Raw genomic sequence first — 27,898 nt, forward strand, 5'->3', positions numbered from 1 at the left:
GTAGCCAGAAGATGTGGGTTCCAGCCCCTCCCCATATTCATTATAACTTTGGGTAAATCACTGAAGCTCCCCTGAGATGCAGTTTTCTCATCTACAAACCGAGGACATTAACCCTTTTCTCCATTATAGGAATGTTGTGGAAGTACAAGGTAAGTGTAAAATTCTGTAATGATGTCATTTATTGATAGGGAAAGAATTAGAAATAATGTTATAGTGTTCCAAGACTTTGGTTTCTGGCATTCTGGTGTAGAAGGTGGAGTGTGGTCCCTGAATGTTGGCTACCACCCTGAGAACATTCAACTTAAAGATGGATATATAAAAGATTCCTTGGGTGCCTGGGTGGCTCAGTTGGTTAAGCATCCAACTCTTGATTTTGGCTCAGGTCATGATCTCAGGGTCATGAGATCGAGCCCTGTGACGGGCTCCACACTAAGTGCAGAGTCTGCTTCAGATTCTTACCCCCTCGCTCTCCCTCTTCTTCTGCTCCTCCCCCTGTTCCCTCCCTCTCTTAAATAAATACATAAATAAAATCTTTTAAGAAAAAGATTCCTGAACATAACCATTAAATAAAATGTATTTAACATTTAATTGTTGAACAGATTGTAAGGTATAAGTCTATACTCCATTTAGATGGTAGTACTCTTTTGAAGATTTCTCTTTATATATCTAGGCTTCATTTATATTTGCCAGTCTACATGGCATATACCATGCATCTCTCTGGTTTGCAGTGACCAGAATAAAGCTGTTTCATTGATAGGCCCTCATAGCTTTTGACAAGCACCAAAATTCTTAGAAGCTTTGCTTTAATATAAGTGTCACTCCCACTAAACTGTAAAATAACCATTTCAATTTGGAGGATCATTATCCTATTAAAACATAAATCAATTTACTGTCCTCTAAAATGTGACTACATTTAAGGGCAATAGGCAAGCCACAGCCATTCTTTGTGTGTTGGATGAGGTTGTAAGTGTGTCACCAAATGCTCAAATCCAGTTGTTACTGAAGCACAATCCAATCTCCAAGAGGGAAGACAACTATTAAGAATGAACTTAGAAAAAAGACATTTTGCAGATGTATTAAAATAGAAAACATAAGCTGATTAGGCAAAGTTCCAAAGATTCATTAGTTTATTAAAGTAGATTGAAATGAATGTTTGAGAGATTTAAATAAATTAACCTTTAATGAGTACCCAGGGGCCAAGGAAAAAGAATGACAGAGGATTAGGAGTATTTTGTCTGATTGTTGCATAATACTCACTGATTAGGTTTTTTTCTGAATGCTCATTGCTGTATAACAATACTAATAAATAAAAAAGATTAAATTTAAAATATCTCTAGATTGTAATTGTTGCCTGCTCTTATATGCACACAAATACCATGCTTGGATTTAATAGCAGTCCCTATAACTCTGGCAGAGAAAGACAAGAAATTTTGTCATTACATCATTATTTTTTGAAATGTCTCATATGTGAGCAAAGCTTTGGTCCAATTAGGGTAATTTATTCCTGACATGCTGGACATGCTTTTATCATTTCGGCATTAGATTCTTATTCTGAGTTTTGCAGTACATGTGCCCTAAATAATACTAATTGATAGCAAGTTACTTAGAAGATGTGTTGGTATTTAAACATCTTATTTATAAAAAAAACTTTTCTGGACTTCCTTACAAGTTCTGGTTTATAATTAGAAAAATTCTTTTTTTTTTTAAATCCACAACCTTCCTATAAGCAACAAAACAGCTAATTATTTTTTTCTTTTTTATTAACATAATGTATTATTTGTTTCAGGAATACAGGTCTGTGATTCATCAGTCTTACACAATTCACAGCACTCACCATAGCACATAACCCCCCAATGTCCATCACCCAGCCACTCCATCCCTTCCACCGCCCTCCTCTCCAGCAACCCCTCAGTTTGTTTCCTGAGATTAAGACTCTCTTATAGTTTGTCTCTCCCTCCAGTTTCATCTTGTTTCATTTTTCCATCCCTTCCTCTATGATCCTCTGTCTTGTTTCTCAAATTCTTCCTATCAGTGAGATCATATGATAATTATCTTTCTCTGGTTGACTTATTTCACTTAGCATAATACCCTCTAGTTCCATCGACATCGTTGCAAATGGCAAGATTTCAATTTTTTGATGGCTGCATAATATTCCATTGTGTATATATACCACATCTTCTTTATCCATTCATCTGTTGAAGGGCATCTCGGCTCTTTCCATGGTTTGGCTATTGTGGACATTACTGCTATGAACATTGGGGGTGCATGTGCCTTCTTTTCACTACATCTGTGTCTTTGGGGTAAATACCCAGTAGTGCAATTGCTGGGTCATAGGGTAGCTCTATTTTTAATTTTTTGAGGAACCTCCACACTGTTTTCCAAAGTGGCTGTACCAACTTGCATTCCTACCAACAGTATAAGAGGATTCCCCTTTCTTCACCATCTCTCCAACATTTGTTGTTTCTTGCCTTGTCAACTTTTGCCATTCTAACTGGTGTAAGGTGGTGTCTCAGTGTGGTTTTGATTTGTATTTCCCTGATGGCTAATGATGATGAACGTTCTACTCTCATTTTCTAGATGAGGATACCTCAATGAGGATTGACTTGCCCATTTCCCACCTGAGTTGATGGAAGAGCAGACACCTGTCTCTTTATGACCTGTTTTTCCACTATATTTAACTGCCTCCTTTGCATTTTTCACATTTTACCAGATCATTCTTTTTGTAAAAAAAGATTTATTGATTTATTATTAGAGAGAGAGAGAATATGCATGATGGGGAGGGGAGAGAAATCCTCAAGCAGAGTCCCTGCTGAGCGTGGAGCCCAACATGGGCTTGATCCCACAACCCTGAGATCACAACCTGAACCGAAATCAAGAGTCAGACACTTAACTGACTGTGCCACCCAGGCGCCCCTTAACAGATCTTTTTTAAAATTCAGTTTTATCACTGAAGAATCATTGAGATTACAGGTGACATAGGCAAACACTGCAGCCTGGTTTTTACTAAAAGTAGTTGTAGTTTAGATACAGTGCCTCCCAACCTTCTTCATGACATCGTACATGTAGTTGAGTAAAAGGAATGATCTACTAGGGCAATGGTGACTGGCCTGTGGTCCCAAGGGTTGTAAGATTCAAAGTTAATCCCCAAGGCAATTTGGAATCTTTCTCTGGGGATAAGAAGAGAGACACAGTATTTCTGAAGTATTTTAGTTAGTATCTCCTGGAGCAAGGAAAGGAACGTAATCCTGTAATTATACTTTGCCTAAAATTTTTCCAAGACTTCGGTTTCTTTTTGTTTTTGCCAGCAACCCTTCTAATCTTTCTTTCCATTTTTTCCATAGAAGCATCATAAAAAGGATAAAGTTAGGTCTAACATATTTATACCACACAACCAATACAGTTTTCTGCATATTGTATGCAATGAGTAAATTAAATCACCTTCTACATGTTGCCTGATTTTAACTTAAAAAAAAAAACCACTTTGGTCAGCGTATACTCATCTGCTTCATTTAGAGCAGTGGTTTTCAGTCCTGGTTGCACATTATGATCCCCTGGCAGCTTTTAAAAACTAGATCCTAAGGCCCCACCCAGACCAATTAAATCAGATTTATAGGGGTGGGATCCAGGTGTTGATATTTTTTAAAAGTTCCCCCAGGTAACTTTAATATGTAGCCAGAAATGAGATGCACTGCCTTAAAGTCTTGATCTTTTCTAGGGACAGTCCTAACAAATCTGTGAGGTTGGGGACTGGGTCAAGGCAGAATGTAGTTGGTGAAAAACAAAGGAATATGGGAGCTTCTTTTGGCACTGTTCACTTTGTGGCAAACCTGATTTGGGTCACATGTGTATCAGAGAAAACAATTGCCTTTTAGGAGCCCAAAGGGAGGACTCTTAAATAGAGTTGGTTTAATGTGCTGCGACTATATGGTCATGCTTGGCATCTGCCCAGGAGGCTAGGCTGCTTGGTGAGGTATTCGTGGCCTTAGTTCATTGTTATTCCATTTCTTCTTTCCACCATCATCCTAGGCAAGTGTGCAATTTCCAGGAAAATCTGAGCTTGTAAATATACCAAAGCTGTAAATTTACCAATCCACATCTGTCTTCAAAGAATGCCTTTCCCCAAACCTATAGGGAAGAGGCTCAAAAAAAAATAACAGTAACAAAAAGAACCTAATGGAAGATGGAAATGGATTCAGTTAGGAAGGAAATACAAATTGGAATGATCTTTTAAATCAAAGTAACACTGTGGCTTTTAAAACCCATTCCAAGATCGCAAGAATGTCAGTTGGACTGAAAGGATGTTTGGGTCTATTCCAGTCCTGGATTCTTCTTAAAGGCAGTTTTAGAAAGTTACTATGCTTTCACACTCTGACTTCACCTGGTACAACAGATTCCTCTATTGTGTAATCAGAATAATTGGGCTGTCCATTTGCTGCCTCTGGGGTGCCTAGAACTCTTAGGTGTTAAGGATCTGTGCAGTGTTTAAGGCCTCTATCTCATGATGTAACAGGACTTTAACTTCCAGGCAGTGCTCTTTTGTTGCAGAGAAACTCTTAAGTTGAAATGTTCATGGAATTTAATTCAGTTATAGCACTCTCTTCAACACAATCCATCACTTCACAATCTCCTAGGAACCCTGATTTGCTCTGTCAGTTGTTTGTCTCAAAGCATCTTTCTGAAATGAATTTACTTTAAAGTTAAAGATGATTAGAGTGCTTCTTCTCCAGGAGACAATTACATTGCTATATTCTGTGGCAGGATGAAAAACAACATAGCATTAATTTTTCCAAGCTTTCTTTGAGTATTGTTAAAAGGAGAAACATCAGCTTAATCCAACATACTATAATAGCCAAAAGACAACTGCTATTAAAATGCAAGATTTTCTAATAAGACCATTTTGAGGTGTTCTTTGGGAGGAGGAGAAAAGAGAGAAATATGAAGGGAGGAATGGAAGGAATTTATTAAGTCTTCCTGACCTTTGTCAGTGAATGCTGTAGACAAAATAAACTGTCTGAGAGCTATTATTAAAATGTTTTTCTCTCTCCTTAGCCCAATAGTATATTATCCTGCCTCTTAGACTATTCTGCTTTATATTTTTCTGGATGAATTGATATCTTTTGACAGGCTTTGTTAAGAATACATAGTAAAGGTCAAGTATAAGCCATTTGCTGGTGTTCCCTGGCAGCCTTTATGTCATGGTAAATAGAGATTGGAAGTGGTTTTATTTTAAGCATAGCTTTGTGGATATGCTTCCAATGGATTGTGCTTTTTCTCATACTGAAGCCCACAAACCTTGCATGATTTTCAAGACTGCGATTTAAAAGCTTTAAAATGGAGTCATCTCAGCCTCCTTTCTTCCCCTCAATTCCCAGATCTAATTAGACACCAAATCCAGAGGATTCTACTTCATGAATATCTCTGAAATCCCCTCATTTTTCCCCCATGCATTGCCACTGTCTGAAGTAATATTACTGTCATCTCTCCCCTGTATCACTCTGGTGTTCTAATTGGTCTCTCTACCTCTGTTGACTTCTCACCTCCACTGCATCCTTCATTCTGCCATAAGTGTAAGCTTTCTAAGGCACAGATCAGCTGTTGGCAACCTTCTACCCATAATACACACAAACCCACAAACATCCAGAAGGAACCCCAAGGTCCTAATAAGTGCTCTGATAAAAAGGTTCTGTGTATTCCTGTGGAGCGAGCTTTTGGGAATTAAGAAACATTTCACTGAAGAGGTGACATTTGAGCAAGGTTTTGAAGGATGAATAAGAGCTCTCCAGGTGGAAAAAGGGAAAATTATAGTTCAAGCAAAGGGAATGGTATGTACAGAGCACAGAAAAGAGAATCCAGAAACAAATCCATGCATATACAGTCCATTGAACATCAACAAGGGTGCAAAGAATGTGCAATGAGGAAAAGATAGTCTCTTCAGTAAATGGTGTTGAGAAAACTGATGTCCACATGGAGAGGAATGAATTTAGACCCTTATCTCACACATACACAAAAATCAACTCAAAATGTATTAAACATTTAAATATAAAATTTTAAACTAAAACTCCTAGAAGAAAACATAGGTGAAAAGCTTTATGACATTGGTCTCGGCTGTGATTTCTTGATATGACACCAAAATCATAAGCAACAAAAGTAAAAACAGACAGGTGGTACCACATCAAACTAAAAAGCTTAGAAAGGAAACAACAGAGTGAAAAGGCAACCTACTAAATGGGAGAAAACAAAGAATTAATCTTCAGAATATATGAAGAACTCCTACAACTCAATAGAAAAAAAACCTTAATAACCCAATTTAAGAAAAAGCCTAAAGACTTGAATAGGAATTTCTGCAAAGAAGATGCACAAATAGCCAACATGTATATGAAAAGATGCTTAATGTCACTACCATAAGAGAAATGCAAATCAAAACTACAATGGATAATACCTCACACTTGTGAGGGTGGCTATTAAAAAAATAAAAAGGGTTAGCAAGGATGTGGAGTAATTGGAACCCTTGTACACTGTTGGTGGGAATGCGAAATGGTACAGCTGCTATGGAAAACATATGGAGGTTCCTCAAAAAATTAGAAATAGAACTACTATATGATCCAGCAATCCCAATTCTGGGTATTTATCCCAAAGAATTGAAATCAGAATCTCAAAAAGATATTAGCACCAGCATTCATGGTAGCACTATCCACGATAGCCATAATGTGGAAATTGCCTAAATGTCTGACAGATGAATGGATTAAAAATAATAGGATGTACATACAATGGAATATTATTCAGCCATAAAAAGGAAATCCTGTAATATGTAAGAACATGGATGAACCTTGAAGACATTATGCTAAGTGAAATAAGCCAGTCACAGAAAGACAAATCTTGCATAATTCCACTTATATGAAGTATCTAAAATAGTCAAATCCATAGAATCAGAATGCAGAATGGTGGTTACCAGTGGCCAGGGGGCAGGAGGAATGGAAAATTGCTAATCAGTGGGCATGAAGTTTGAATTACACAAGATGAATAAATTCTAGAGATCTGCTGTACAACATCATGCCTGTAGTTAACAATCCAGTACTGTACACTTAAAACTGTATTAACAGTGTAGATTTTATGTTGTGTTACTACCAGTAAAAACACTTAAAATTGTGTTAACAGTGTAGATTTTATGTTGTGTTACTACCAGTAAAAGAAGCACAGACGTGAAAAGGCATAGCATATTTGAGGAATTTGAAAAGTTTGGTATGACTGAAGCAAAGGGTGTTTGTGGGAAGTAGCAAGTGACAAAGCTGATGCAGTAATTTGGGCCAGATTTCCTGTGTACTTCTCTGCCTTCCTTTCTGATTGTTATCTTTTTGAGGAAAGAAACTGTTTTATTGAGTCCTGAAATGCTAGGGCCTAGCATACTGCCTGGCACACAGAATTGTTTGAATGAATTAGATGAATAAGAAGAGAGACCATCTATCACTATTATTTCATAGATTCAATCATTCCACTACATACTGAGTATCTCAGACTCCAGGCTGGAGCAAAATTAAGATCCTACTTATTCTTTTATACAACAACAACAGTAAGACTTGTTTCAAACACAGATTAGATCTTTTTTTTTGCAGGCTTTTTCCTTTACAGTCATGTTACCTTCTCAAGGAGTAGATTCTAGCTTTCTCCTCAGTAGTAGGTTTGACTTCAGCCCAGGGACATCTCTAAAGGAGTTTATCACTTTCCAACACCCTGATACTCCTCAGGTGGAATCGTTATAGTGGAGGTATGGATCTATAAAAGATGTATTATCATATTACAGAAATCTGTTTTCTCCTGTGTGTTTAATTTTGCAGCTAATGCAGGGTTGTTTTTCATACATTCTTGAAAAACTAGTCCAAAGGAGGATCAAATATTAGGAGTGCAGAAAGCATAACTCCAGAACATTAGTGATACAGTATAGCAAAATTAATGGGATTGGGGGGAAAGGAGGGAGGATAAAATTTTTTGAACATGTGAATGAAGATTTACTGTATTTATGTAGTTCTATCTTTAGGGAATGCTAAATCATAAACTCATCATTGGTTAATTAGAAGACAATTAAAATTGTAGCATAGTGATTGGATAAATAGTTAATGAAGGCTGAATGAAATGAAAAAAGGAAATCTAGTGAAATTAGTGTGTACATTTTAGGGAAAACAAAGATACAAATGTTATTCATGCAGTGCATCAGTCTTGAAGGATACCAATATCCTTCTAGCACTAATCGATAAAATTAACTCTGCAAAGACCAAAGAGTTCCAGCTCTCACTCTCCCCGCCAAAGCATCCTACACTGAAATGCAGATTTATCTGACTGCTACTTCAATTTTCACTCACTTAGAGCATGTGAAATTATTTTGCTGAACCTTGTTTACAGCGTATTTACTGGTGTCTTAATCTATTAGAACAAATTGGTGTACTCTGTGTGTAGTAACTGTTCCTACTGAAAGGGCTGGCTCAGCCAAGGCTCCTGACCAGATCCAGCTGACTAGCTAGTTTTCAAAACCAGCAAAGTGGTTTCTGCAGGGAGAACTGTGCTTGCTTTTGATAATTACCTCAGCTTTATGAAATCAATCAGCCTGAAGGGAAGACCTCATTACAGATCTGACAAGATAGACTCCAGTTTCAATACCAGAATAACTCTCTGTCCTCAGGCTCTGAAACCTGCAATTATTTATTTTATTTAGACAGAGACACCCATAATACAGTGCCTCTGGGCACATTCTCAGGCAAGTATTAAACAGATAACCTAATGGTCAGTGTTAGGAACCTGCCCTTTTGCTGTCACTCACGTGGAAAATTGGTCAACAGGAATTGCAGCATGGCCTAGAGCCAGCTCAAAGCAGGCACTGATTAATCACCATCTTTCTAATCCCCCACCCTCAAAGATGTGGAGAAAAGGGTGGTTGCTGTAACTGTTCCCTGGGCTAAACTACAGGAAAATAAGACTTTCTCTTCTGAGTTCCTCTGAAGATTGTCAGACTTTATCCTAAGGAAAATGATAAATCGCCCATCTACCATGTGTCACTTTGAACTGTTCTATCAAATCAACATTTTTTTGAACTTTGTTTTCATTGAGGAATGTGATTTTGCTGTGTTTCCCAAGCCTTAAATTGTATGGGGGGAAAAGAATCCTGAAGCATTGTTCTTCTTGAAGGTGGAAATATATATTTTGCTTTCCTGCTCACGGAACTCAAGCACCTTAACAGATTTAGTTCAGACTTTTCTGAAATAATTCACCTTTACTAGGCCTGAGACATGTCAGCCCCACAGGAAAAACACAGAGAACATTCTGAGCATAGGAAAATACGGATTTGGAGAGAAAGTGTCCTCCTCCATTCCAGTTCTCATGTCACTGTTAGCAGTATTCTCATAATATAGCAGCCAGCTAAAACTGAGCACTGATTAAAGCTTTGAGAGGAGGCATTTCAGTTGTAAGGGTAAAGTGTGGTTCTTTCATGTTGGAAAGTTCAAGGTGACAAATATGGTCTCCTCTCCTAAAAATAGTACAAGCAAAGAGTCATCACTGACTATTCCCAGCATTATTTATTAATGTTTTACCTTGATGGCTGTGTATTATCTGAAAGAAAAAGAAAGTTATAAAATGAATGCAGAGCTAACATCTCCCAAGCTGTAAATAGGATGTAGCCTGGGGGCCTAAAGACCCAGCCACTCAAACTTTTCTATTCCATTTTTGAGGCAAATTCATATAAACCCTCAATTAGACTAGAAGAAGGGAGTTATACACTTATTTAGTATCTAATATGTGCTAGACTCTAAATATACATTCTCTCACTGAATTTTCCTCACTTCCTATAGGAGGGGGCATTATTCCCATTTTACGGTGCAGAAGCAGTCTCAGAGAGATCAAGTAGCTTACTTTATACCTCTTGTATATGATACACCTAGTAACTAGCAGGTGTGGGTTTGAATCCAGGTCTATTCTAGAGCAGCACTGTCCAGTCAAATTTTCTGTGATGATGGAAATACTCTGCACTGTGCTTACTACTACAGTAGCCTCCTAGGTGCATATGGCTATTGAGCACTTGAAATGTGGCTTAGTGCTGCTCAGGAACTGAACTTCTCATTTCATTTCATTTAAACTTAGATTTAAATAGCCGTATGGCTACTCTGGCTAATGGCTACTGTGGTGGACAGTACCTCTCTAGGAATTGCCTTTTCTTGGCTGTAGTTTGTAAAGCAGGAATCTGTAAACTGGTGTCCATAGAACTATTAAAAGATCCATATATGGAGTTTCTTTTATAGTGTTTTCTGATATAAGGGTCTTAGTGATATATGGAGTTTCTTTTATAGTGTTTTCTGATATAAGGGTCTTAGTCAGTGGAAGAACAGTTTTGCCTTTGGAAATGGAGAATGAAGTTATGCAGAATCAAGGTTAGGGGTAGAGTGTATGATCATCTACCATCACTCCCCAAAGAGTCTTCAGGGATCCTAGGATAGAGGGGATACCAAGAATGCTGAAGGAGCCCAAAGACCATACTTCCTTCTTCCCTTCATGATAGTCCCAGCAACAGGTTGGTTGGCATCTGGGGTGGGAAACACTACTATTGTACCCAGGCTGGAGCTGAGTTCAGTTCAATATGCATTTCTGGAGTGCTTATAACATTGTACAAGGCATCATGCCAGGCATCGTGGAGGAGGAGATTTTTACAATGACTGGGATGTAAGGTGTGTGCTAAAGGAGTTTACAAGTGGCAGTGGGTAAGGCAGGAGAGAAGGGAGGATAAGACAAATACTCAAGGCATGCTCTAAAAGGCATATGAAAAATGCAGATGAAGATCTGAGGAGAACCAGAAGAGTGTTTTAGAATTAAAAAAAAAAAAGCCCAAGTTCCTTGCTATATTGTTTATTAGCTGTATGACCTTGGGAAATTTACTTAAACTCTGTAAGTTTGCCTTTCTTTGTTGTAAAATGGGAATAATAACTAGAAAATAAAATTAAAAGATAATGTTTGTAAAGCAGAACACATTCTTAACAGCCAATGAATGGTTGATCCCCTGGTAGCCCCACTCCATTGCTGTGTATTTAATGGGTTGGGTGAAAGTGGATGAGGAAAGGAATCATGAAGGAAATAGCATCTGAGATAAACCCTTAGAGAAGGATACTGTTTTGAAGGCTGGAAATCAAGAAGTAGGTGGTGGAGCATTGTGAGCCAAAGGTGTAGAGATAGGAAAGTACTGGAATGATTAATTGAACAGCAGGTAGTCCCATTTTGCTAGAGTGTCAGTCTTTTCTACTCAAAGTGTGATTCCCCACACCAGCAGGATCAACATCATCTGGAACTTGTTAGTAAAGCAGACCACAACCCAGACTTATTAAATCAGAATCTACATTTTAACAAGCTCCCCTGAGAACATGTGTGCACATTAAAGTTTGAAAAGTGTTGGGGTAGAGTACAAGCTGGGGCTTGGTAAGAAACAGTGCTCAGAATGGGTAGGGCCTTATTTTGAAGGACTTGAATGCTTGACCAAGTAGTTTGGGGAGTCCCTAAAAGTTGCTAAATGATCACGGTCAATAAAAATCTGCCTGTCACCTGTATCACAGCTTGAAAGAGTGACATAAATGTACATTTTTCCCTGAAAGTTTTTATGTTCACCACCATTCAAGCAAGTCCCTTAGTAGAAAAGGATTTTGGCTCTTTTCTTTCTCATCACTTTCCCTGTTCTCTTCGCTCCCCTATTAATCTTTTACAATGACTCTTGTTTCAATTAAACCAGTTACACAGAATATTGAACTCATGAAATTGACAAAGTAGGTTTCGTTTGTTTGACATCAGCTAAGACCTGGAACTGAGAAATGTTCATTGGTTTTGGCTGCTAACCCCTGTGGCTGGAGAGTGATATTGCAGCCCAAATCTGTGAGACATTGCAAATATTCCCTCAGAAGTAGCAAGTGGAGTAGCTAGGTAGTGAGAGCTGAAAATAGGGAGTCAGAAGTTTTCAGGCCTACGCTGAGGAAGGAGGAGAGGCTCCCAGGGATGGATAAATCCTACAAAGGCACCTGCCAGCACATTAAGGTCCTGACCATTATCCCAATAACCCCGTGTTTCTCCAAAACTTTTGAATTAAAAACTAATTTGGAGACCCTCTACTTCCCCTTATTACCATGGAGTCCCATATCTGATTTCAAACTGAAGTTACTTGGAAAATAGGACTCAGGTTACAGAAATTTGTTTTATATATAAATCAACTATAGTGTTACTTTTGCCAAAAATGGATACTCTATTTTTTTTCAATCTAAGTGTCTTTCTGGAGATTGCTGCCTTGAATTGAATTTACCAGATTTCTCAGGACCTAACCATTTTCTTTGAAAGGGAACTAATCCAGACTATAATTGTGTTTTCTTTTTGCTAAGATTGTTCCACCTTCAGTCCATGGGCCACAGCTGCAAATAAGAAGTGGCAGGGACCACAGGGTCATATTTCCCTACCATAACCTGGAGCAATCATTAAAAGTGTTAGATTGCATCATGAAGGCTAGTCCTAATTTGACCTGATAGTGGAAAGCTCTGTAAAGTCAATTGTGACAGTAACTATAACAGCAGCTGGGCACAAAGAGATCATTGATCTTCTTTCACAAGAGTCATGAAAATTCTTCAGTGCTCTCCTCAAAACCCAGGAATCATTTGCATCTGTATGGCAGACACCATTGCATATGAACTAAGAACCACACTTCATTCTGAGATGTTTAATTTGCTGGTTCCATTGGATGAGAAATGTCATTCTCCAAGGACCCCACCCCCACCCTTCCCTAATATGCATACTCTCTAAAGTGGCCTCATTTGTGTTATGAAGTCAGATAATCTGTATTTTGACTTGACATGAAATAACAGCTGGTCAGCTCTCTAAACCAGTCAACCTGGTTTTAGATGAGATTACATTACCACATGAACTTAATTGTGATCATAAGCTACAGTAGTAGCAAAAACCTATAACACCAATGTTTATTATCCATTTTCCTTTATTTTTATCAATTTGTGCTTCCCTTTAGAAAAACTGTATGTGTTGTGAGATTAGGCAATGAGGGGACAAGATGTGAGGAGAAATGAATGAGCAAAGTTCAAAGTTTTATTAAATTTATCCTCAGGGATAAAAGGGCAAGGACTATGAGAACTATATAAGACTTTAGAAAATTTCTTTTTTTAAAAGATTTATTTATTTATATTAGAGAGAGACCGAGAGAGAGAGAGAGAGAGAGAGAGAGAACGTGGGAGTGAGAGGCAGAGGCAGAGGAGAGGGAGAGAGAGAGAGAATCCCAAGCAGACTCCCCGCTGAGCACAGAGCCCGACGACGCGGGCTCCATCTCAGGACCCTGAGATCATGACCTGAGCCGAAATCAAGAATCGGATGCTCAAATGACTGGGCCACCCAGGTGCCCCAGACTTTGGAAAATTTCTAACATTGCTCTGTTAACTATTTGTTACTCCCTCATTTGTTTTTCTTGCTGTAATTATCAGTAGAACCTTTAAAAAGTTAGACATGCTATGCTCTCATTTTAGGGACAATAAGCAAGTTAATAGTTGAATAAAATGCATCATCCTTCACAGGCAGTTTGGGGGAGATGAAAGGAACCCTCAAAATAGAGGAGGTGGTAGTTTTGAAAAAGGTAAGCAAAGCAAGGTGAATCTCTGGGAGCACAGCAAGGAATGGTCCCCAGGCAAAGAAGTCCCCCCCCACCCCCCCGGGGTTTAGACCTGTCAGGAATTCTATAGATAAGATTCCTGTACTGCATAAAAGAATGAACTAAATAACCTCAAAAGTTTCTTCCTCATCTAATATTTTCCTAATATCTTCCTAATCTAATGGTTTCATCATGCCTAGTAGAAAAATAGGAGAAATAGCTTCCATAAGAGATTTAAAGATAAATTCTGTAGTTTCAGTGACAATTACAATATGGTCATTGCTAATATTTTACATTTAAGTCATAATTTCTGCAGTAAGAATTCTTTAAAGTGATAGTTTTCTTTTTTAGAATTTAAATCGTTTTAATGGGGCTATTTTATTTACAGTAGCACTCAGCTTGGATCACATATACATGACACAGAAAAGTCTCTAAGTACCTATTGATTTACTGACTTATTGGTTTATTTAGTGTTGTCTTAGGGGAGAAATAAAACAATACAATAAGAGTGGCTAGAAAGCACTGGTGTCAAAGGATTTTGCTATCTCTACAGCCCTTGTTCTTAAACTACAAATCTTTGGAGACTGTATTGGGTCCCTGATAATACAAAATGTGGATTCATATGCAGTGAATCAACTTACTGAATGACAGGTCTTTCTCACCTTGATATGAGAGCCTTTTCTATAAGAAACAAGGCCTGAGGGGCACCTGGGTGGCTCAGTCCTTAAGCATCTGCCTTCAGCTCAGGTCTTGGTCCCAGGGTCCTGGGATTGAGCCCCACATCAGGCTGCCTGCTCAGCGGGAAGCCTGCTTCTCCCTCTCCCACTCCCCCTGCTTGTGTTCCCTCTCTCACTGTGTCTCTCTGTCAAATAAATAAATAAAATTTAAAAAAAAAAGGTTTGAGATGGTGCACTAAATTATCAGGATTTTCACATATCTGGATCATATCTGAGGTGGATACACAGAAAATACTTGAAATCTCAGTTTTATTTAGTGTCAAACAAAAATCTATATGCTAGTATGAGGAACAAAATACCTAAATCCCTAAAGTTATCATCTGGGACTAAATAAAAGGCAAAACAATTATAGTCAAATATCTATGAATGAATACTTTTAATTAGCAGATTCTTTTCCTGAACTCCAACTTTTCAAACAGCAATGAAAAGATTCAATGAGGGAAGTAGGGTCTATCCTTGGATCAGAGCAATTTCAGACCACTCTCCTCACATTGTACATCAACAATTCTAGAAGTTGAGGGGCACCTGGGTGGCTCAGTCGTTAAGCGTCTGCCTTCGGCTCAGGTCATGATCCCAGAGTCCTGGGATCGAGCCCTGCATCGGGCTCCCTGCTCTGCGGGAAGCCTGCTTCTCCCTCTCCTACTCCCCCTGCTTGTGTTCCCTCTCTCGCTGTGTCTCTCTCTGTCAAATAAATAAAATCTTTAAAAAAAAAAATTCTAGAAGTTGAAATGGAATAGAAATAGAAATTCAAAATTATGGTAGTGGCAGTTAATACTTATTGAGTATCTGCTATATGCCACATGTAATGCAGAATGTTCTACATACATAATTTCATTTTAATCCTTTTAACAGTCCCATGAGTTAGGCACTGTTATTAGCTTCCCTTTATAGATTATGGCTCTGAAGTTCTGTAAGATCTTCGGTCATCTACTTAATAAGGCAGGGAAATGGACTAATATATTCTGTAAAATTATCAAATGCAAAACAAAGTAAGAAAAAATTTTCTGATTAACTATCATTAATCAGAACCTCCTAATCCCTGAGCATTCCTTTTGATCAAGCTTTCACCATCCTGCAGTATAGTACTCAAATGATGGAGATGCATTTGAAATCTAATTATTTTAAGTAATGTTGATATAATCAGCACCAGAACTTTTAAGTTGTGGCATTAATTCTTGATTATCAGCTGTCACGTCTTTAACTACATAGGTTAAAAGAATGAGTCACCTACCCCCTCCCTATTGAGTATTAATTAATTCATCCAACACTCACTATGTGCCAGGCATGGTGATAGGCACCAAGGATACAGTTGGGGGGTGGGGAGAGAGGGTAGAGTGTTGGGGTGGCTATCCTCCTAAGAAGAGTTTACAAACTTACAGAGAAAAGTTTTTTTTTTAATTCACTTAGAATAGTAGGATAATAATAACTTTAAATATATATATTTTATCTTTTTTATCTTTCCAACAACCTGGTACAAATGTTATCAGTCCCCTTTTACACATTATGAAACTAAGACTAAAGGAGATTACACAAATTGCCAGCTAGTAAAAGACACAGCCAGGATTTTAACCCTAATCTGTCAGGTCTAAAATACATACTGTTTCCATGATACCATTCCATCTTCCATGGAACTTGTTTTGTTCAGTATAATACTGCAGAAAGAAATACCAAGAAAAGTTTTGCAATAGTACACTACTCACATTTGACTCTGGGACCACTCAGGTGCAAGAAACATCTTCATTTGTAAATTGTATTAAAATCTCGTCCTTGTAAATCGTCTTGGTCATTATTGGAATGTTTTTTAATACATAGCAATTGATGTTTGTTTCTTTAGTTCTAAACATAGTAGGGATTTAATAGAACATAGATATGATGCAGTGAACAGTTGACTTAAGATACAGGAGTTTTCATTCTTTCACTTACTCAGATGATGTAAGGAAGAATGTTTGACAAGTCCCAGAAGAAATTTAATGGAGGTGTTCTGAGTGAAGTCTGATTGCTGAAGAAATGGTATTTGTTATGTGGGCTGAAAACATTAGCATAGGGGTACTTTTAACTAAAAACAATAATGTAAAGACATTTTGTTAGAACCTTAGCATTCATTTTACTGAAACTTGATTGACTTTTAGCTGACTGGACTCCAAGCTTTTGTTGACCTTTACAACACTGTCTCAAGAATTAGGAGCACCTGGGTGGCTCAGTTAGTTAAGAGACTGCCTTCGGCTCGGGTCATGATCTCAGGGTCCTGGGATCGAGCCCCACATCTCTACATCGGGCTCTCTGCTCAGTGGGGAGTCTGCTTCTCCCTCTCACTCTCCCTCTGTGCTCTTGCTTTCTCTCTGTCTCAAATAAATAAATAAAATCTTTAAAAAAAGAGAGATAACCTGAGGAATACATGACCAAGCTTTTTCAAAGGAAGAGTGGGTTCAACCATAGCCACACTTAATGAGGGTCCTATCTCTTTAAGGAAGGAGGTAGAAGATAATTGATAGCTTGTGGCCAAAAATGTTGATTTCCCAGAAATGTCAGGGATCTTCTCAAAGATGAGCCACAGTCTTACAAGACCCTACATTTTAATTCTGTACTCTTCAACAAAATCTGGAAAAATTACACAGGGCAACTGGCTTTAAGGAACTCACCTGTTATTCCTAGGTTCTTAAAGATTTAGAGAGTTTTCCTCTAGTGGCTCCTATCTAGAGACATCCCAGTCCTTAATGGAGTCTGGATTTTGGCTTTCTTTTTCTTCTTTAGGATTGAACCAGCTGCCCTTTGACCCTGCCAACAACAACGAACCCCTGCAGTTTGGTAGTGCCAGTGGCCCTCTGGTCACAGAAGGCCTCATTGAGAATGGAGGGGAGTCAAGCAAGAAAAGAAAGAGAACAAATGCTCCTTCAGGTAAGCTAGGCAATAATGCACCGTCTTGAGCCAGTGCTGTTGAGTCACCATTTTCCCAGAGCCTAGTATGTGACTGGCACTGTGCGGGCATTTGTAGGAACTACGGAAATGAGAGAGTTCCCTGCCCTCAAGGAACTCATGGTGGGATAGAGGGGGGAGAGGGAAAACACGTGAATAACTCTAATAATGAGACAGAGTATCACTGGTACTGTGGTAAGTGTGGAAAAGGGGGAAAAAAGCCAACGGGAGCACAAACGGGGAAGAGTGTAATTCAGCCTTGGGCATCGTGGAACACTTCACAGCAGAAGTGACATTTGTAGAGGCCCCCGGGTGGCTCAGGCCGTTAAGTGTCCAACTCTTGATTTCAGCTCAGGTCATGATCTCGGGGTCATGAGATTGAGCCTTAAGTCGAGCTTTGAGATCAAGTCCGGCATCAGGCTCTGTGCTGGGTGTGGAGCCTGCTTGAGATTCTCTCTCTCCCTCTCTCCTTCCCCCAACCCCTCTAAAAAAAAAAAAAAAAAAAAAAAAAGTGACATTTGTAGCTGAGCCTTGAATGGGTAGGCTTGAGACAAAAAAAAGATGAATAAAGAGCACTGATTTAAGTTAGAAGCACTGCATGAATGAATGGTTTCACTGTATGTTTTTCTTTGTACATGTGGTGTGCTACCCTTACTTTTACTTGTAATGCAGATAACCACATATATCTGTAGCCCGCAACCCCACCTTGTTTCCCGCAGTATGCACTCTGCCACATGCATTTTATGCCCTCATAGCTCTCTTTGAACAGGTGATGAGCAGATTTTCCTAAATCGTTTATAACAGCCAACTGAGTTTTTATCCTCCCCTGCAATCCCCCTTTATCTTCATGTTCCATTAGCCTATTCTCAGGTTAAATTTCTCCAAAACAAGTGGGGAAGCATTAGGAGAACCAAATCTTAACTGATCATTTGGCATTTTAAAATATATCTCTTTGTTGCTTGGCTATTCATTTGAAAACAGTATCCGTAGTATGTAGAGACTGACCTGAGATTTGGGGATGGACCTAATAGACACGTTCATGATGTTTTTGTTTTGTTCTGGTTTTTTTTTTTTTACTATTACTTTTATATTCACCTTATAACATGGAGCATGTTTATAAACATATAACATCATATCTGATTCTTAGATTATAGGTCTTTCTGCTTCTAAATCAAGGTATTTGTCAAATACAGGTTCGGAAAACAAAAACACAGTAAGACACAGCTATCTGGAGCCCTTAAGAAAAGAGTGATTTTTAGAGAGCTATATTTTCTGGAACACTGGAAAGGCATAGTTTATAGCTAAGGAACTGGTGTGAGTTCTAATCCCAGCTCTATTTCTGTCTGTGGCCTGGGGGTGGTTCCTTAACCTCTCTGAGTTTCACTTTCTTCAGCTGTAAAGTAAAAATGATACTAAAACCCACTTCTTAGGATTTAAATGCGATTATATAGGTAAAGTGCTTAGCATGATATCTGCACACAGTAGTTATTTAATAAATGTTGCTATTGTTTTGTTATAATTATATAATATTATGAACTTTATCTTTTTTTTTTAAGATTTTATTTATTTATCTGAGAGAGAGAATGGGAGACAGAGAGCATGAGAGGGGAAGGGTCAGAGGGAGAAGCAGACCCCCCGTTGAGCAGGGAGCCCGATGTGGGACTCGATCCCGGGACTCCAGAATCATGACCTGAGCCGAAGGCAGTTGCTTAACCAACTGAGCCACCCAGGCGCCCATGAACTTTATCTTTTTAAGCATCAACACATTTCACATTTTTAGGTTAACTATTATGAATACAAATTGTGTGTGTGTTTGAACGTATCTGCCTTTTTAAGGCATGTATTCAACTCTGCTTGATCATTTAGAGGCAGAATTCCAGATATTAGTTATTGTACTGCACCATAATACTGTATTATAGTTTTCAGGGTTTGCTAAGGAATATAGGCCTTTTATCTCTACTCTACAATGTCCTAGACTCTGGTAGCTTTTAAGTTATTACAGCCATATTTTATATATATCCTGTCTCCTTTCTACAGTCTGCAGTCAGTTCTGGTTTCTCAGTGTCCCTTCATGCAGCAGCCCTTTTTCTCCTTCTAATCAGTTACAAACTTTAAAAAAAAAACAAAAAAACCCAGCCAGCTCCAAGTTGGTATGTCAGATTAGTACATTAAGTTAAGAGTTAGATCAGCTGTAAGAGAACCTGCTATGGAGAGAGTTTTAGGATTTAGGGCATCAACTTTTTTTTTTTTTTTTTTTTTAAAGATTTTATTTATTTATCTGAGAGAGAGAGAATGAGAGAGAGAACACGAGAGGAGAGAGGTTCAGAGGCAGAAGCAGACTCCCCGCTGAGCGGGGAGCCTGATGCGGGACTCGATCCTGGGACTCCAGGATCATGACCTGAGCCGAAGGCAGTCGCTTAACCAACTGAGCCACCCAGGTGCCCCAGGGCATCAACTTTAAGACATCTATTTTGGCTGCTCTGAGGCCTTTTTTGATCACTTACTAGTTTTTCCACTGTGTTCATGATAAGTGATGTGCTAGTTTAGAGTAATACCTCCTGAACTGTAGTTAACTCATGATGGTGGAGAAAGGGGGTATGGATTCATCTGAATTGTGAACTAACTTTAAAGAATTGCAGTTTTATTTCTAATGAGCATATTCAGTGAGAGCAAAGTAACTGTTGCAGATATAGGATTTTAGCAGCAGATTATGCTAATCTATAATTAGCAGAATCAGTTTGCATTCAAATAATGAATATGCTGAAGTTCTTTAAAAAGACTATTTTCTTTAAATAGGTGAAATAGGCCCTGGCAGGCTAAATTAGCTCCCTTGCAATCTTTTTTTACACTATTTGCCTAGTGAACCCTTTCTTTGTAAGTAGTACCCTTTCTTTGTAACTCCAGCCGAGGTGAAATTACCACAAATTCCAAAAAAGTGAAGTCCAAATTAATGAGGTTTTACTACATAGGGAGTCTCTTATAATTGTTCAGCTGGCAATCTTATGGTATTATAAATGGGCAGATTGCTTTATAATCATTTTTCTTTCTATGCAGTGCTAGACAAAAGGAAGAGAGAAGATATTTTGTGAGTAGGAACTTCCTTCTTCCTTTGTCACCATCCCCTGCATCTTGGCAAGTAGAAAGGCTAGGGTTGGAAGTCCTTAACAGAGTTACCGGCCATTTCAGTTCTAAGCTGAACTACACATCCAGCCATTATATCACTGAACCCTGTGACCCCTTTGAATCAAAGCCATCTTTCTCCCTCTCTTGTCACTGCAAATGAGGAGGGGTCTTTGTAGTTCTGGTTCCTCACCACACCTTCTGTTTTTCTTCCTTTCCCATCCATCCCTCTTAGCTCATCTTTATCTACAATCTGCCTCTCTCCTTTTATACTAAAATTGATTTCTTAAAGGTCACCAGTGACCTCCAAATTGTCAAAGTTGGTGGTCTTTTGGCTGCTCTCAACCACCTTGACCTGTTTGGTTCATTTGATGCTGTAAACAACCTCCCCTACCTTGAATTCTCTCTATTTCAGCTTTCCTTGGCAATACACTTTATTGTGAGATTCCTCTTCCTTTGCTGTCTCCTTCAAGGACTCTTTCTCCTTTTTCTCCCTACCTCCATTTTCAGTGAGTATACTATTATCCACATTTGTAGGTGAAGAAATAAAGGTTTGATAAACTAACCTAAGGGTGAACATCTAGCAAGTGGTTTAGCCAGGCCTGCAACTCCACAGCTTATCTCTAACTACTATGCCACATTTACAATGCCTGTAGATATTAGGAATCTAGACCCGTTACTAAAATGTATGTTAAACATTGGTCGCACACTAGGGAAATCTGTATTTGTGTGAGGATAAGGTGAGCAAAGCTTGGATTTGATCATTTCTAGGATCCCTTCAAACTCTGAGATCCCATGGTCCCTTCTTTTCAGCTTTTTGTTTCCCCGGCTACTGCTCAAAACAAGTCTTCTAGTTCAGGCAAGGTGATCTGCTACCAAACAAGCATTGTGCCTTAGTACCCTGCTCATGCCAATTTTTTTTTTTTTTTTTTTTGTCTAGCATGATCTTTGTTTTCTTTAACCTGTCAAAGTCTGTCCAACTGAAAGCACCTAGTACAAGTCCAGCCTTCTCCAGGAAGCCTTCCAGATCATCCATTAGAATTGTTCATTTGTACCTCTGAAACCCCTTGGTCATTATGTTCATATGACTCATTTGACACTGATTGTAGATTACCTTGCAGTTATCTTCTCATAGGAATATGTCTTAGCCTTTTAACTCAGTCATTAGCCCCTTATTGGAAGGGCCCCTGACTCATATGACTTTTAGCAGAGATACAGTGTCTTGCACAGAATAGATGCTCAAGAAATATTTGTTAAGGGGTGCCTGGGTGGCTCAGTCAGTTGGGCGTCTGCCTTTGGCTTAGGTCACGATCCCAGGGTCCTAGGATCAAGCCCTGCATCGGGCTCCCTGATCAGCATGGAGTCTACTTCTCCCTCCCCCGACTTGTGTGTGTGCTCGCTCGCTCGCTCTCTTGCTCACTCTCTTAAATAAATAAAATCTTAAAAAAAGAAATATTTGTTGATTGATCATGTACCTCGTTGAATAATTGCTTTCAGTTGGCCTTAATCGTCACTATTATTCTCTTGTCATTGCCAGAGTGGAGCTGTGTATAAAACTGGGCATGGGGCACCTGGGTGGCTCAGTCGTTAAGCGTCTGCCTTCGGCTCAGGTCATGATCCCAGGGTCCTGGGATCGAGCCCCACATCGGGCTCCCTGCTCCGCGGGAGGCCTGCTTCTCTCCCTCTCCCACTCACCCTGCTTGTGCTCCCTCTCTCGCTGTGTCTCTCTCTCTCAAATAAATAAAATCTTAAAAAAAAATAAAAAAATAAAAAAATAAAACTGGGCACTTCGTATCTAATGTTGATTAGTTGATTTCCTCACTTGACCCTAAAGGTCAAACTCCAGACATTTGTAAGATTATATCCTTAGATAAGCCACACATCAAATCTGGGTGCTTGTGAAAAGAATACTTTCCCCTAATGGAATCTTTGCCTTTTTACTAGGTGAAATTTCGAGTGCCCAAGGGAAACTCATAGGTGGAGTTTGGGTGTCATGTCCCAACTCCTCTGTGAAGTAGATCAGTAATCTGGATTAGATAATACTGCAGTATTTGACCACAAACTCCTCCTTTATAGATCTGGCTGCTTTACATCCTTTATCTTTTTTATCAATTTTTTTTGAGAGGGTAGGGGGCAGAGGAGAGGGAAAGAGAGAATCTTAAGCAGGCTCTGCACCCAGTACAGAGCAGGACGTGGGGCTCGATCTCAAGTCAAGAGACAGATGCTTAACCAACTGAGCCACCCAGGCACCCCTGCAGCTTTTATCTTAAGGTGAGCTCAGCATTCTTTAGTGTGTTTGCTCTCAAATTTCACCTTTTCCCTATAGAACTGTTTCCTTGGTGATGATACAGTAGCACAAATGGTCTAAGATTGCAGTGAGTCCACTTATTCAGATGATACTCTATGGCTAAAGAGTAGACCACTATTAAACCCTCATCAAATCATAATGCCAAGTTCCTGTCCAGAAGATGCCAGCTGCTTCTGGTTTGAGATCTACCTGAACTTGTAGAAGCAGAGATACCAGTCTTCTTCCCAAATACTTCCACTAAAGTGAAGAATTCATGAGTCAATATGGCCATCGGGATGATGACTAAAATCGAATGCATTGTTTTAAGCAACATCATGACACATTAGTATTCAAAGGAAGTGTCAGGTCTCTGGAAGAGTGGGCAACTAACCTGGGGATAATTATGATACCAGAGTGATGATCCAGATGTGGACATTGTCATGTTTCCATGGTCTTCTCTCATAGGCCTGTTTTGAAAGATAGGTTTGCACTTAAATACATGATGCCCAGTACTGAGCAGTATTCCTGAAGTTCATGTGAATAATGAATAGCTCAGTATAAAAAGAGAGATCTTCAGCCATTTTCCATTTGTAATAATGACTGAATCCCAAGAGTTCAGGATCTCCAGGAAGACTCTTCTATTCAATAATAATTTACATTGCTATGGTGATTCTTTCTTTCCTTAATATATTTTTTAAGTTTTATTTATTATTTTTTTTAGAAAGGGGGATGGGGAGAGAGAGAGAGAAAGTGAGAGGCAGAGGGAGAATCCCAAGCAGGCTCCATGCCCTAGCACGGAGCCCGACTTGGGGCTCAATCTGACGATCCAGAGATCATGACCTAAGCTGAAATCAAGTTGGATGCTTAACCGACTGAGCCACCCAGGTGCCCCCCCTTAATATATTTTCATATTTGTTTCATTTTAGAGATGAAGTGCTAATAACCAGAGAGGAGAAATGACTTTGACTAAGGTGGACTAGCATCTTCAGGAACGTTATGATACAATAGGGACCTCCAGATAATATCTAAGCTCAATCAAGGAGCTCCAGATAGTATCTAAACTTGATCAGAGACCCCTAACTCAGTTTGCAAGGTTTCCTTTAGAATTTCTGGAAGTCAAGATGAGACTTGACAATATGAAAGACAGTGAAGAGTTCTAGCTCTGCCAAGGCAAGATTAATGAGAGGAAGTGGGCCTGCGTAGCAACAAGGAGAGGTTGGTCAGACATAAGGAAGAACTATATTGGAATGAATTATTAGGGGAAGTTGCTTAAGCCCATTTGAAAGAGAAATATAAAATGAGATGAGCACTCATCTCTTTGGGAGTACTTTTGTTTCTTTTCTTACCTAGAAGAGGGGCAATGAACCAGGAAACTTTTCTATGACACTTACAGCCTTTTGATTTACCTCGGACTCACAGGGCGGAGACTTTTATTTCACATGTACTTTGAAGTCCATAAATGAAAGCATTGATTGTTTTTAAAGAGAGAAAATGCCATTGTTTTATATCTTGGTGTTTGGTATTTCTAGCATGTCAGCTGAATTATTATATTGCCAAAGGCAAGAAGAGCCTATTGTTCCTTCAAATGGAATTAAAATAAGAAAAAGACTAGACTAATAGCCCTACTCAGTTTCTTTAGTCCTTTGGACATTTTTATCTGATTACAGATTCAAGAAATAAAGCCATATCTTGGTAACTAGAGGATCAAAAAAGTACGCTTTTGTCTTTCTCAGGTTGATAGAAACTCAGTGTGAAATTTTTATCTTCAATGACTGTCAGGGGAAGGGGAGATTGAAGGTGGCACAAAAGAGGCAGGATAGGGACACCTGGGTGGCTCAGTTGGTTAAGCGTCTGCCTTCGGCTCAGGCCATGATCCCAGGGTCCTGGGATCAAGTTCCGTATCAGGGTCCTTGCTCGGCAGGGAGCCTGCTTCTCCCTCTACCCCTCCCCCTGCTTTTACACTCTCTCTCTCATACACACATACAAATAAATAAAACCTTTTAAAAAAGAGGATAGAAAAATGCAAATGTATCTCTCTTAAGTTGACCCAACCATGGGAATAGCTTTGGAACGATTTTGTGACTTTATTGTATCTAAGCTTTTAGTACTTCTCTCAGCAGACATGAAGTGTGAGTCAACCTCGTGTTTTGGTAATATAAAGGCTAGTGGTAGATGTTGAATCATAGTATTTTAGAGTTGGAGGCAACCTTGTCTAACTCCATCATTTTTAGAAATGAAGAAACTGAGACCCAGAGAAGGGGCTTTTCGAAAGTCACATGGTTAATTAGTGGCAGAACCAGAACCAATTACTACCAGACCCATATAATCATTTCAAGTTGGTTAGGACTGTGGCATGCAGTTGATTAATTTGTACTGCAGAAAGTATGTCTATAACCTAGAGGAGCTGGCTTCCCCCATGCTAATAGTATTACATGATTTGTAGCAAGCTAACCCAATGGTATATGACATCCCATATCTATTCTGCCTACTACACAGGGGAGGGCCCTTTGATCTCAAGCTACAAAAAGGAGTTTGAGAATGGAAAACACCTATGAGGAAATTGCTTCTGTAGAGCTGAACTTCAGCAGCTCAGAAAATCATAGAATAAACTCTTTGCAACTCCTGCTTACTTGGCAGGGGACGGTTTGTGTCCCCTCTCCCAGCCCACCCTTATGGCCACTCCATCCAAATGGGAAAAAAATATATAATGTTTATCTATGATATTATTATTATTATTATGTTCAGTTAGCCAACATATAGTACATCATTAGTTTCTGATGTAGTGTTCAACGATTCATTATTTGCATATAACACCCAGTGCTCATCACAATACCTGTTACAGAAGGGAGGGGGGTGGGGAGTGGGGTCACTGGGTGATGGGTGTTTTTCTATGATTTATACATTGTTGCGTAACTTTGTCTGGAGGATCTCTTTCAATTTCTTGATTTCTAGGTAAAGACTTGTCTGGAAAAAATCAGTTTTAGAGTTCAGAGTAAGAGGATTCTTAGATTTGAGGAGGTTGTTTTCCTCTCCTGTTAGCTTAGTAACATTATCAAAGCTACTATCCTTCTTGACCTTGGGGTCTGTATGGGCCTCCTTGGCTTTAATAGGAGAAAAGAGCATACTCCAACATGTACTGAAAAGAATACTGAAGATTGTGATTTGAATACTGGACATGCCACTTAGTAGTAATATTTTGACCCTGGGTAAATCACAGAAGCCTTTTTGTAAGCCTCACTTTCCACATCTGTTAAATAAGGAAAGCATTTTGAAAATGGTCACATTTTTACTTCTTTTACTTTTATAGTTACTGCTTCTGCTCGTTAGGGTGAGAGGGTGAGTGCTTTTCTCCTTCCAGTTACAAATCAAACAAAACAAACACAAAAAGCCACGTGAGGAACAAAATGTGGTATCACCTTTATTATAAGCAAAACTGGATGGAAGAACATGGCTTAAGCCTAAGGTCTAATGAGGCTGCCTACCATCTCCAGCTCCAAATCTATAGTTTAATATCCACCTATGGGGAAGATTGAATCAGCAAAGCAGACTACTTACCCAGCCACTGTCATTGAGAGTGATGGCCTGTGTCACAATTCAGTGGAAGCTACAAATTAAGAGCAAGGTGGGCCTGTGGGCATGCCACTAGAAAACAGTGCCTGCACCCTAACTAAGCTCTGCTCACTTTGTAAGAGACAAAAGGTCATCTTAACTTGAGGCATTTTGTCCTGAGAGCCAGACTGCAGAAGTTAAGCACTGAATGAGCGCTTATTTTTATTCTAATCTTAGTAATCAAGTAAATCAATTCTCCTGTGCCCAGGAGCCAGTAGGCATGGGCTGAAAGCCCAGGGAGGTTTCTATAGCACTACTGTCTGTCCTCTCTCACAAATAGAATGGTTGTTCCCTCCTCCCCAGGGAATGATGGCAAGTATGACAAGAACCCTCACAATCCCAACTTTGCTGTTCATTTGAAGATTAACATAAGTTTTGATTTTTCTAAGTCCTATACTTAGTTGTTTGTTTGTTTGTTTGTTTGTTTTTAAAGACGGGGAAACCAACAATGAGAGTCCACTGTGTGGTACAAAGAAATAGGGTTGTTTTCCTACATGTGTTAAGTATTCTCCCTGTATAAAATCAAGACATTCCAGATGGAACTCAACCTCCTATCATTTGATTTAACCTCAAAGTAGTACCTCACAGTGAAAGGATTTCATTTTCACAAATTTCAAACACAGAATATCTCTCAAACCATTTTAGCATGGTATTCACATGAGGTTGCAAACTCTACAAATCTTCCTTTCTCTTAAATGACCCCAAGGTATAATAATTAAAATACTTTATTACTACTACTAGCTAATACTATAGAACACTTACTTTGTGCCAGACACTGTTCTAAGTATTTAAAATGTGTCAGCTTATTTAATTTTTCACAGCAACTCTGTGATTATCCTTGTTTTACTGATAGGGAAACTTAAATACAGAGAAGTTAAACAATTTGTCCAAATAGTAAATGGAGGAGATGAGATCTAAACCCAGGCAGAGTAGCTCCAAAATCAGTGTCCAGAATCAACTGAATCAGAATAGAAATTGAGGGAGGGGGTGGGCATCAGTGTTATTCATTTAAATCAGAATCAATTTATCTGATGACTGGGGTGCCTGGGTAGCTCAGTCAGTTAAGCCTCTGACTCTTGATTTCAGCTCAGGTCATGATCTCAGGGTTGTGAGATCCAGCCCTGCTGGAGAGATTCTCTCCCTCTCCCTCTCCCTCTGCCCCCACCCCTCCCGCACTTGCACACTCTCTTTCTCTCAAAAAGGAAAAAGAAAAAAGAATTGATTTATCTGATGATCAAGAATAAAAATAAGTGCTCATTCAGGGCTTCGCTTCTGCAGTCTGGCTTTCAGGTCAAAATGCCCTCGAGTTAAAATGACTTTCTGTCTCTTATAAAGTAAGCAGAGCTTTGTCAGGACGCAAAGCACACCCCAAATGATCCCACTTATGCAGACAGGCTTAAGAACCAGTGTAGCTACCTATACTGCATCAGAGTAACTAGGTATTCCTGGACCACCATGGTTCAGAATGTTGGACGTTTGTAGTATTCCATGACAGAGTATGTCTAGAGTCTTCTGCCAAGAACTGAAGTGACAGTAAAGCAGTAGACCAAAAGGTGGCAAATAAAGTGGTTGTGT

General features: G+C 39.1%; 1 protein-coding gene across 4 annotated transcripts in view; it reads left to right on the forward strand.

Moving 5' to 3' along the window:
* ENOX2 (ecto-NOX disulfide-thiol exchanger 2) overlaps nt 1–27,898 on the forward strand; it is a 285,542-nt gene that overhangs the window by 98,892 nt on the left and 158,752 nt on the right. For 3 of the 4 annotated variants that reach the window (XM_032428214.1, XM_032428209.1, XM_032428210.1), the window contains one exon: nt 17,146–17,289. The exons of the other annotated variant lie outside the window; for it this stretch is intronic. Coding sequence is in view for 2 of the 3 variants with exons in the window: in XM_032428209.1 (XP_032284100.1) it covers nt 17,146–17,289 (144 nt within the window). In the remaining variant the exon portion in view is untranslated. The remainder of the gene's footprint in view (nt 1–17,145; nt 17,290–27,898) is intronic. 4 annotated transcript variants of the gene reach the window in all.

This window comes from Phoca vitulina, unplaced genomic scaffold (assembly GCF_004348235.1).
Source record: "Phoca vitulina isolate PV1807 unplaced genomic scaffold, GSC_HSeal_1.0 scaffold39, whole genome shotgun sequence".
Lineage (NCBI taxonomy): Eukaryota > Metazoa > Chordata > Mammalia > Carnivora > Phocidae > Phoca > Phoca vitulina.